General features: G+C 52.4%; 1 protein-coding gene across 4 annotated transcripts in view; it reads right to left on the bottom strand.

Moving 5' to 3' along the window:
- The window catches only part of CACNA1E (calcium voltage-gated channel subunit alpha1 E), a 150284-nt gene that overhangs the window by 54872 nt on the left and 82825 nt on the right, over positions 1 to 12587 (bottom strand). For all 4 annotated transcript variants that reach the window (XM_055815156.1, XM_055815154.1, XM_055815155.1 and 1 more), the window contains exon 9: positions 7484 to 7587. In XM_055815156.1, coding sequence (XP_055671131.1) covers positions 7484 to 7587 — 104 coding nt within the window. The remainder of the gene's footprint in view (positions 1 to 7483; positions 7588 to 12587) is intronic.

Here is a 12587-nt window from a genome sequence, read left to right as displayed (position 1 = left end):
ATGACTACAATTGATTTAAATCAGATTTTATTACAGATACTTACTGATGTCTGTCACTTCTACCAGATCCAAAAGGGGTTCATATTAGACAGGATGATACCAAGCAGCATGAATGATTCAGAAAGACCTCGTCATGCTAGTTTGCATTGACACCCCATGCTAAGAGGAGAAGTGAACACAAACAGAGGCGGAAGGGATAGGCAATGACAACAGGAAGACACAGGGAGAAGGCAGCCCAAGTGGGCAACTGTCTCACGAGTGTGGAGAGGACAGAGGAGCTCCACATGAGAAGCCACCAGAAGCAAAGTCAAGACGCCCACAGAGGGCCCAAAGCAGCAGGGACAGGGTCACTGTTGGCCAGGTGTGTTATGGGACCTCTTGGGTCCAGGCTTTGAGCACTTCTGAAGATGAAGTTCAAGAATTCAAATAATTGGGATTTGATGGAGAGCCAGAGCAGCAATGGAGACACTGAAATGGCTCAAAGCAGTGAGAAACACAAGAGAACTCAGACTTTGCACCTGCTGAAAGGCCACACAGCCCACTGAAGAGCAAGGACTTTAAATACCTCTTCTTTCCAGTAATCCCTGCTTCTTGTCTATGGTTAGCTTCACTCAACAGCCTCTCATTCATCCAAGAGCAGGTTTACTCATCGCTTGGCAACACAGCTGAGCATCTGTCCGTCACCAATGGATCCCTGCAGAGGCGCAGGTGTCCAGTCCAGTCTCTGCATTTCGGGTGGGATCAGGCCCTCTCCACACACTTCACGCATACTCTCCAAGAATAAGTAGCACTCCATAATCAAAGTGAGAAAAGCACACGTGGATGCTTGCTTTGTGTTCAGCTCAACCCTGCTGTAACCTTTAAAAACAAGGCAGGTTTTCCATGGCACTTGGGATGGGCTCAGAGCAGCCAACAGTGTGGAAAGCTTCTTGTTTTGAAGTAGAGAAAAACAAATCACAAATTTCTTTGTGGACAAATACCACCAGGAGAAGGGAGCCACTAACATTCCAGTTGTAGAGTCTCAGTTTCAACATTTTTCCAAGGGTAACAACGCAGAGGTTTGCATCTCTGACTCCACTGCTCAGAGAAGTCTGCTGTTGGCAATGTTGCACCCAAGGCAGTAATAGCATGGTCAACCCATGCTGCAAGAAAGCTACAGAAAGGTGGTGGAGGGCCTGGTATCCCCAGCAGCAAGAAGCAGAAATGGAAGCTCTTGATTTTATTTCTTTCTTATCAGGCAGGGCTGGTATGAGCAGCACAGGTTCACTGCTTCAAGGGCCCCGGGCTTTGTTCGCAATCACTCCCACTGGCTCATGCAAAGCTGGGAAAATATCACTCCTCCCCTTCCCTCCTATGCTCCAGTTTTTATCCTCTGTAAGTGGAGAACAGTTTCATAGTCCCTTTTTGCAAGTGACAGCGATCTGCAGATGAAAGGTGCATGGCCAGTACTGCAGGTGAGTTACAGCATGGCAAAAAAAAAAACAAACAAACAAAAAAAAATCTCTGATTTTCAACATTTCATCACGTTAACTTCCCAGAAACTTCCAAGCACTCTAATTGATGCCTTCAGCACACAGATACAATGAATTCAGAACCAACCCTCAAGTGTGAAACCCACAATGCAACTGCTAGATATGTCACTCCGACACTGCAAAACAAACAAACAGTCACCTACAATGTACAAAGAACTGGTAACACTGTGATTCATTTGGAGCATCCTGTCTACTTCACCCAACAGCAGTGCCCAGCACCCCCTTGCAAGGATGGAGTCCATCATGAAGGAACTGGGCATCTCCAAAGCCATCTGCCAAGTCAAAGAGCTACAGCCACGGCCACACGATTGCTGTCATTAACTAGGATGATGGAAATTACAACCATCTGGAACAAACAATTCCAAAAGCAATCTGTAAGCAAGAACTATCCGCCGAGTGCTTTATTGAGAGGATCAAAACTGAGCCTTTTCACCCACAGCCCGCAGACAACGGGTAGTTCACAGAGCAAATTTGCAAGGAGACACAAGTAAGAGCAAATCTGAAGCAGCTGAGACACGCCAACAAATAATTTGCAAAGGGAAATCAAAGGGGAAAATCTCCGAGTCATCTTTTTGTTGTGTATTTTTTTTAATCCTGTCCGGCTGGCAGTAAGAGGAGTCATTATTCCCTCTAGCACCGGGAGATACAGCGCACCAGACACGCACATCTCTTTGTCAAGCAGCTTGTTTGCAAAGGGCTTGGAGGCCCTCCGCAGAAAGGTGGTACAGCAGAGCAAGGAAGAGAGGCACTCATTGAATATGGATGCCCACCTGGCTGCTGAATATAGATGAAGAACCTAAAAGCTCCTTTGCTTCACTCATGTTCAAATGCCACACCAATGACACAAGAGCTTCCCCAGAACAAAGCGACAAGTGTGGCCATTTCTCACCAAAGGCGGCCCAAACAACGTGCACCCCACAATGGTGCTGGGGGATCTGGTGAGAGGCACCACAGCCCCCCTCCTCATTACACTCTCACCTCCATTCAAAAGTGGTGCCAGCCAGCAAATCTCCAAACACACAACAGGCACGGGCATTTTACACCTCATCCAAGCCACTTCCTGAGATGCTACAACCATTAAACAAAACCCCCCCAACAAAACAAAACAAACAAACAAACAAAAAAAAAACCACAAAAAAAAGATGCTTCCAAGCTTTCACGCTTCCATTGCAATATTTTGTGGGCATGTTTGTTGTCTTCTTGCTATCAACTCATGATCTCTCCACAAGCTTTCCTGCGTTGTGGCAACATGTCTCCCCTTTTCCCCCTCCACAAACCACCTGCCTCCAAGACATTAATCCTCTTCCCAGCATCTTTGGCTTCAAACCACCTAATCTAGCTTGAATGCACAGTGCACAGGTTTTGTGTAGAGCTGGCAAAAAAAACCCCTGCCTCCATAGAAAATGTACACTCGTTCCTTCAACACCCTTATTATTAATTGCTATAAAACTTATTTTATTCATCATTTGTTATGCCTCAAAATTGGATGGGAAAAAAATTCAAATTAAGTGAAGTGAAAAGATTTCAGAGATGGTACAGAAGGCTCCTGAAGGAGCTGAAGAAAACTCTCCGGAGACTGGGAACGCAGCGCTAACCCAACCTGAAAGAAAGAAGATCTTAAGACAAAGAAATCTTGCTAAATTGATCCTTTAATTATAACATTAGTCGTTTCTTTCAAAGGCTTAGTGCAAGAGCTGGGGGTGGGGGGCAGAAAAGACTTAAAGGGAGAAAAGACTTAACATCACCAGGATGAGTGGAAGCAATTAGAAGGATTTAAATTAGTCTCTTGTTTGGTACAAGGCAGATGGATTTCATTTTTCTTGCCATCATGCTCAATGTCTTGCTCCGCCATCAACTTCCAGAGAGGTCTTCTCCTTGGCAGGCCCAAGGACCCAGCCATCCCAGGTCGGGCAGCATCCCCTTCCATGCTGTGCCCACTCAACTATTGCTGCGGACCGCGAACACCGATGATTATAGCAGCTTTGTCGCCCTGGAAACGGGCTGGAAGTACGAGACTGGAAGGGGGAAAGGAGTCTACTGGCCCTCAGCAGGAGGACAGATGCTGCAATGAATGGAGGAGGGTGATTGCAAACCAGATTTCCTCTGCAGGGGCTGGGGAATAGGAGATGGAAAAGAGTCAAAACACAGCCTGTCTGGTATGAGAAACTCCACATGAGTCCTCAGCATTAGACCTCCAAGCATGGCTTATTTGTCATCTTCACTCTCTCACCTCCTTGCTCCCAGCAACAAGCTAGACATAAGCCATCTTCTTGCCAGGAGGGGCAAAGCGGGCCGGACCCCTGCAGTGGCTAGGACAGGACCAGTGGTGAGCTGTGGTCATTACTGGGATGGCATTACTGCCACAGCAGCACCGTATGTGCCACAGGCAGCAGGGATGGGGCAGCATAGCTCTCACTGCATCTCTGCTGCTCTGGAGATGCAGCCCGAACGCACAGATCCAAATTGTTTTACACAAGGAACAGCTGAAAAAGAAAAAAAAAAAAACAAAACACCACCACCACCACCCAAACAAACAAAAAACCCAACACATTTCACAAAGAAGAGAGCGCAAACCTTTGCAAATCTCCAGCATGGGGCACATGCACCTTCTGTATCCCCCTGCGTCAGAGCTGACCGACCGCAGGGCACTGCCTGCAATGGGTGGTCAGCTGCAAGGTGGTGGGGGTCCCGTCCGCCCCCCACCCCTCCTGCAGCACGTGATTCCCTCTCTGCACTACAGCGGTTCTCCCTGGCAAGGGGCACAGAGCTGCAGGACACCCTGCCCCACCGCAGCAGGGTGCTGGAGGACACCAGCCTCAGGCCACAGGACGGCTGCAGGCAACACTTGATATGAGTCTCAGCATCTTCCCGAGCTCCCAAATCCGCCAGCTGCCACGTGGCAGAAAACAGGGTATTTCAGCTGATGCTCCATCCTCGCTCGCTCCCACTGACTCTCTTCTGCCAGGATTATTTTGGTAGCTTGTGTAGCTTTAAAAGCTGAGCAGTCACATCTCCTTGGGCTTCATACCTGCTCTCAAAGAGGAACGGGGCCAATTTTTTTCTTCTTTCCTGCTTTCAGTTAGAATTAATTGATCCATAATTGCACCCATGGAGGGGGAAAGTTAATAGACACAGTAATAAATGCCAAAGCCCCAGAAGAACTGGCTCTCCAAGCCCCTGTCTGGAGTGACTCCATCTCCTCTTAATAGCGTTGCATGCAATTCCAGTGCATGTGTGCGTGTTAGTATTTAGAGAGAAAAATCGAGGAGCCTTGGTATGATGGAAATAATTTCTTTTCCTCTCCCACATACTTTGTGCTTAGGAGCAGATGGATCCAGGCTGTTTACATCACGGAGGTCATGCCTCAGCTTAACAGTTGGGGAACTGACTGTTGGGAGAGATGCACATCACAACCAGAAGATTGCTAAATCTGGGCTCCAGCAAACTTCTGATGGTGGCAAGTTAAACATACAAATGTCCTCCTGCAGCCTCTTCACATTCAGGACCTGTCTCGGGTGTTTGATTGTTTCCCCAAAGAAAACCACTGCCAAGGCAAAGTGAGGGCAGCAAGGCAGCTCTGCAGCAGCTTGTGAGCGTGGACTTCGAGAAGGCTGGAAATCCTGAGTGGACCTCATTATCCACCAGCGCAGATGGTGCAGTTTGCAAGTAACGTGGGTCCAGGTTTCTGCAAGCGGGCTACCAGGGCTTGCTACACCCCAAGTTAACAAAGCGATGGTGATTTCAGCTAGCTGGGCAGGCTGCCTTCTTCCCCCAGAGCAGTGCCGTAATACCAGGGAAAGGTCTCCGTCGCATGGAGTTGTTTCCATGGAGCTCATCCCCAAAGTGACCTTCTCCTCCCAGCTCAGCCCAGCCGCAGGGCGTGCAGGGGATCCAGCCAGACCCTGCCTGCTCATCCAGCTTCGAGGATGGGAGATGGAAAGGTCACCCTTTTGCTCCCACAGCAGAGCCAGGTGCTCTCTTCCAGCACAAGAGGATTGCGAGAAGTGTTAAAAACAACAAAAACTAATGAAGCAAAGTGAGGAACAAAGCCCTTCTTATTGCACTCAAGGACATACATTGTTTGCATGCAGAAGTACCTTCTCCCACCCCGCGTTGCACCCCTTTGTGGCTCTGGCAGCAGCTTTGGCAAGAGGATGCTCCACCACCAAGATACTGTATTGACCGAGCCACAGAGGATGTCTGTGGCTGTGGCTAGGCGGGAGCGCAAGTGTGGTGGCCTTGCCATCAGGTGGCAGAGCCCAGCTCTCCACCTCCACTCACCTCGCTCAGCCCTCCGGGGAGCTGAGCAGTCGTGCTTTTCCCTAGATATCTGGCACGCCACTAGAGCATCTCCATTGCCAATTAGGCCACCCACCTACTTGCATCCTTCCCCAATACAAACCCTATTAGCAATAAACAAACAGTCGAAATGCCAGCCGGCGCCTGCAAAGAGCCCTAGAAAACTGCATCCCATTCAGTGGGCATGGAAACAGCTGTCTCATGCAGTCCTGGTGCATGGGCTGGGCATCCCACCAGCCACCCTGTGGTCCTCCTGCCAGTGGCTGGCTTGCAGGCCAGAGCAGTGCTACCATGTCCCCAGGCTGCTCTCAGCATCACGCCAGCACCAAAAGCCTCAGTATCCACACAACACACTACATCGGCACAATTCAACACTGCAATAAGGGTGCTACTGCAGCTGCCTAGCCCCAGGCTTCCTAACTTTCCTTCTCTGGGCTTTTGTAGGAAAGCTCCTGCTGGATGCTGACACCCAGCTGGACTTTTCTGCATGTGTCATTAGAAATGCGAAAGCCATCCAGCACTGCTTGGACATCTTCATCCTCCATAGAAGCTCCCTCCCTGCAAGGCAGTGTGAACCCCTTCTCACAGCCTGTCCCCAGAGCCCCTGGCCTCAGTCAGACTCCAGACTGGGAGCTGGGGAAATTCAACCCACCAACAGACCCTGAAGCCCAGCCTGCCACTCCAGAAGTACTCCTGAAACCACCACCATCACATCTGAACTCATGGAGACACTTAGGACAGCAATAGAGATGACCAGGGCCAGTCTCCACATAGATCCCTGCATCAAAGGGCTTTCCAGCTGGCCAAACCAGTGCTACGGTGGCACTAGTGATGGGCAATTAGGAAAAAAATGACCTGCTGCTGGGCACGGCGTCTCCATTGCCACCTATGGCAAGGGCAGAGGAGCCCACGTCCCCCTCCCAGTGCAGGAGGGGGCATGCTCTCCCCCTGCACCAACCCCTGCCAGGTGGAGGATGTGCTGATGCAACCACAGTTCATTGCCATGGAGACAAGAAACATTTTTCTCTCCAAACCCAGCTTAATGACTTGGATTAAAACCTCCTTTCCCCTGGGAAGAGCAGAAAAGGGACAGATGCACTGTCCCTACATCCCTGGCTTGCTCACGTGCGCTCCAGGCACCCCTACCCTCCCCAGCGTGCATCCCCACTGGCACCAGGCACATCCTCCTGGCCACAGCCAGCACAGCATGGAGGAACCCCACATCACTGCCCCAAAAACATCCCAAGCCCACCACACTCCATCTGTCAGCAAATGTGTACCCCACTACAAACACATTCTGGACTTAAACAAATTTCCATAAGCACACACACACCCCCGAAGTCTCTCCCCTCCAGCAGGTCCCAAGTAGCCAGATTGACACCGATCATTTCTTGCAAGTGACCAAACCCACGAGCTCTTCAGCAAGGTGAAACAAGAAAGTATCTTCAAGCTCCTTTCCTGGCTTCCCAGGGAGCAACGGAGCTAAGCAGACCTGGGGAGCGATCCCTTGCTGTGGGGCAGGCAGGCACAGAGGGGACAGGGGGAACCAGCTACTGGGGTCGTGGGGGACATTGCAGTACCAGGGGCCAACCTCAGGGCTCAGAGCCATGTGAGAGGCATGGCCTGGAAGGGAAGAACAGCATCTTGCTTACCCCGACAGCACTCCCAGGACAAGGTTGAGGACAAAGAAGGATCCAATGATGATGAGAGGGATGAAGTACAGCCAGTTCCAGGTGGCTCCTAAGGCATCATTGGTCTGGAGGGGAAAGAAAAAACATGTGTGATACTATCTTCAACACCAGCACCCGGGGCAGAGGGAGGGTGCATCCCTCCAGGCTGACCACACCAGGCTCCTCAGGGTGGCGTGGCCATGCCTGCCAAGCCTTGATGGGCACCAGGCGCTGCCTGGGCAGGCATGCCTGCATGGGAGCTCCCAGCCAGCCTGGTGCCCCTCAGCATCCTGCCCCAGCCACGCTCTCCTCCAGTGTCTCCAGCCCATGTCAGGCAGGACCACTCTTCTCTGCCTCCCCCTACCATCCCTGCAGGGATGCAGGGGCTGTAAGACAGTGGTATAGTCAGAGACGGAGGGCCCTGCAGCCTGAAATTGGGGTGCTGAGGGCACAGGGGCACCCTGAGCCTGCCTCCCCCAGCCACTTGATTCAGTGCTTCCCTTTGCATCCCACTGAGACAGGGCAAAGCAGCCCTGCAGCAGCGGTGCCTGTCGAGCACAGCTCAGGTTAAGAGGGAAAGATTTATAAGGTGCCTTAGGGCCAGTGAAGCTGGCAGCTAAAGGAGAGGAGATGATGCTTGTCCTTCCATGCACAGCGGGAAAGGGGCTGGTGCAGACAAGCCCCACACCTTCAAGTAGGCGTTTTGCTGATGGCATCATACTAACACCTTGCAGACACCCTCCTGCCCTGGGTGCGTTACCCCAACCCCCAGAAGCTGAGAGCAGAGGGGAGCTCTAACTGCAGGGCGAAGCCCAACAGCTAGAAAGGCAGCTGGCAAGCCCTGCTCAATACCTCCAGACATTTATTCACTGAGGCTTTTAATAAAGCAGTGCCCCTCTGTACCTTGCAGCTGCTTCCCAGGCCCCATTTGTCCTCCGGTGTCAGGCACGACACACATGACGCCGGGCTGGAGGGTGATGCAGCAGAACGTGACTGTCTGGGGGAGGTGGTATCAATCTTGTTGCAATGAAAGACTCTTTCTCTTTTCTCTCTCTTCCCCCTTCTCCCCGTGCTAATTAAGCCCTCATCTTCATCTGAGTCATTGGCACCACATCTCCCGGTCAGCCAGTGCAGGAGCCGAGATGAGGCTCTGCGAGGGGAGAAGCACACCTCTGAGGGGGAGAGAAAGCCACTGTGCTGGAGCCTTCCTCCAGTGACCGAGGCACCAGCAGGAACCTCAGCTGGGTGTCCCCACCACCCTGACACTGAGCCCAAGGCAGGAAGGGTGATGCCGGTACATCCCACTGCAGGGACAGACCACAGCACCGGGAGGGGAATGCTGTGGGCAGAGCCCCCAGTGCCAAGGAGCACCTGGCACACAGCAGCAATAAGGGCTTTGAGGAAAACATCTGGAAAGACTCACTGCCCTCCTCCTCTAGCACTAGTGCCTTCCTCTAGCACTGGGGAAACCATGCGTATCTTCTCAAGGTCTTGCACTTTTGAGAGCCCTGGTCCACCGCAAGTCCCTTTCCTCAGGGCCACAGAAGAAGCGAGTCCAGGGAGGTGGGAGCGATGCGTGGGAATTGCATACAGCCAGAGCTCATTGCCCCCCTGCACAGACACCCAGGCCACCATGCTCTGCTCTAACAGCACTATTTGCCATGGCATTAGTCTTCAAGGCATCACGCACTCCTCCGCCCAAACTCAGCTGGGCTTCAGCTCCCTGCCAAGATGCCATTGGGGACCTGCCACCCATGCCAGGATTGCTTGCCTTTAAAACTGGCTCCTGCCCAAAAAACACAGGCTTTCCACAAGGTCCTTGGCACAGGGGATGCACAACAGATGAGCTCCTTTCCTACAGGTGAACAAGGTATCTTTCTTCAGGGCTGGGCCATTGCCATCCCTTCTTTGGCCTTCTCTCCAGCAATGCTCAGCGGGAGATGGGGATGAGATGATGGAGCAGAGGGCAATTTCCCCAGGGATGTCAGCCAGCAATACCCACAGCAGCACCCAGACCACCTCTTTCCACTCCATTTTGTGAGCCTGGCAGAGCTGGTGGCACTGAGGACCTGCAGCCTGGAAACCCGAGGCAGGGGCTTGGCAGGACCCCGATGGGACAGGCTGTCTGCGACCCCAACCTCTATGTGCATTTGGGTACCCAGCTCCCACAGGGGTGGAGGTAAAGGAGATTAGAGAGATTTTAGGGGGGGCTGGGTGTTACATGCCCAGCACCACTAGCAGCCAGCAGCTCCAGGAGGGGCACTGCTGCGGTAGCGGAGGGGATGGGGAGCTGTGGTCATGGACCCCACATACCCAAGGACACACCACTGGCCATGGTAAGCTCAGGGATGGTCCCAGCCACCCAGGCTGATGCCAGCAGCCTCAAGAACAGTACTGCCCTGAGTGGCCACACTGGTCCTGCTGGCTGGTGCCAGCTTTGCTAGGATCCCCCAACCCCTGTTTCCTAGGGCACATCCCAACATTCCCTACAAAACCAGGAGCTGGTGATGCTTATCCAGGATGCAGTGGCTCCAGCTCATTATCTGGTACCTGCTTAGCCACTCTGACTGCCAAAACTTGGCCTTTTATTTCCCAAGGAGCTGAAGAGTTGCTCGGATACCTTTGCAGCATGCAGGCTGCAAAGGTCCCAGCCAGGGGGGACAAGGGGGCTTGTTTGGGAAACACGAGGGGCTTGGCATTTCAGACACTGCATCTTCCACTGCTTCTCTAGCCCATGGCGGAGAGCATGACCACAAAGCATCCAGTGCAGCAGGACATCAGCACACAGAAGAGCACGTGTGCACACACACACACACACAGAAGTGGATGTACCCCATCTCGCCACTCCCAAAGCTGAAGTAAGTCTGCCCAGAAACAAAAGGAACTGCCACGCGTCCTGGCAGCCCTGATGCTCTGACACACACCGTGCTCCCCAGCTGGAGCCTAGGGAGTTTGTCTGCAGGGAGGATGTAGATTGCCAGGGTCTCACGGAGTTGCTGAGTCCAGACGCCCTCACGTCACTCAATCTCCTCCAGATTTTGTCAACTTTACCTTAAAACCTCACTATTCCCACTGGAAGGCTCTCAAGCAGATGATGTAATGGCCGCTCGAATTTTCAGCCTAAATTTATTAGTGGTTATTTTATATACCACTCCATTCTTTTGCCAGCATTGGCCTTTGGCTGAAATAGCTCTTCTTCTTCCTATTTCCCATCCTGATGTATTTATAGATAGCAATCATGGACATCCCCAGCCTCTGCTTTGCTAGCCAAACCGCACGCAAGCAATTCTGATGGGTCCCACTCCATCCCTGCATGGTGCTACCAAGACTTTGCCACACTGGCTGCAAAGCCCCCTCCTCCTCCCGGGCACCACTGGCCTGCGGTCACCCATGCATCCCCTCCTCCTCCTGCCCAATGAGCAGACCTGGGCTCCTAGAAGATATCTTCATTGTTCCTCAACAAACAACAGCTTTCCATTTCTCCCTGCATCCCACATCTCTCCAGTCCTCAAACTCCTCCAGCCCAGTGTGGCAGCCTCTGTCCCCCCAGCTCGGGGAAGCCAGGCGATGCTGGAAGCAGGAAAGCCTGTGACTCATCCCTGAGGAGCCCCACCGGTCACCACCAGCCACTATGTCCCCTCAACAGCACCTCGTGCCATCCTGATGCTGCTCGCTTCCCTGCCAGCCTGACAGAGCTCCTCTTCTCCTTCCCCTCTTCTCCACTTCATCAACACTTTCCCATAGCAAAAGCTTTACTACAAAGAGTAGCTCTACGCTTTTCCAGGTCTCTGATGCCAGGTTAGCCCGGAGTGACCTACCTTTGGCAAACCCATGATTCATTTTCCTCTTCTGCCTTCCAAATCTGTTCCGAAATGGCATGCAATTGAGGTCAGGCTTACAGTCCTATTCCTGCCTGCCTTACTTTTTTTCCCCTCCTCCCCCCGCTTTTAAATATAGGCATTGCATTCGCTATTCTCCAGTCAGATGGTGCCTCCCCCAACTCGATGGAGTTGTTAAAAATACTTGTTACCAGACCTGCCATTTCATGTGCCAGCTCCCTCCAAGCACGGGGAGGGAGAAGCCATCCCGAGCGCTGGGCTGATGGGCGTGATGGTCTCAACACTTGGCTTCCACATCAGCTGCGCTCGTGGCCATGTCCTCATTCCCACTATCCAGGCTTTTGTTGCCTCTGCCTTTGTGTTCACCAAAAGCCCGGGTGAAATATCCATCCATACCCAAATCTCCCCAGCCGTCACTTCACTGTGCCTTGCTCCCATCTGGAGGTGGGGAACCGCTCACCACCCCTTTGAGCATCCTTCCTGAGGCCTGTGTCAACATGACTTTTGGTGGCTCCCATAGCACTTCCCAACTTCTTTGGCATCGAGATGCAGTTGTCTTGACCGAGCAGCCCCTTTTCCCATCCTTTTGGGGCATCATTTGTTCCTAATATTCCACCATAGGCAGTGGTTCATCACCTTCATCCACTGTGCCTTCCCATAAGTTTTTTCCCCTTTGCTGAAGGTACTAGGAGGTCATCACGTGCAGAAGTTAGGGTAGACACAGGGGGTTTAATCCCCAAATTGCACAAATGCTGTAACTCCTTTAATGAAGAAATTCCTGGCTCCTGCCCCTGGCTCCTGGTACAGCAGACCAGGTCCTGCCACTCACCCAAGCCCTTTGGGAAACGAAGGAGCTGCCTGATGCCTGATCTTTGCTGCTTCTTCCCTTCCTTTTAAGACACCCACCTTCTCATTATGCACCCCCCAGCCTAATCCCCCCCCCCTAAACTCTACCCCAGCCACCAGACCAAGAAACACATTCGCTACTGCCTTCAGGCATAGCCCACACACCGACACAACCAACATGAGCTTGTCAGTGAAGACTGAAGAGCCACAGCTTGCCCAAGGACTATGCACCCAAGGGTGCTTCCCGTGCCAAGGCATTGGTGGAGACTCCCAGCCAGAGCTGAGCCACCACACTCACACCTCGGACATGACCCATCCTGCTGCCAGCAAAGCCTCCAGGTCTATACATGACACCACCAAGGTGTGGGAGCAGGACTCTTATGGGGTAACGAAGCCAGCAC

Source organism: Falco peregrinus, chromosome 10 (assembly GCF_023634155.1).
Source record: "Falco peregrinus isolate bFalPer1 chromosome 10, bFalPer1.pri, whole genome shotgun sequence".
In the NCBI taxonomy this organism is placed as follows: Eukaryota; Metazoa; Chordata; class Aves; order Falconiformes; family Falconidae; genus Falco; species Falco peregrinus.
The sequence above is the reverse complement of the archived record's forward strand: the minus strand, read 5'-3'. Positions and strand labels throughout refer to the sequence as shown.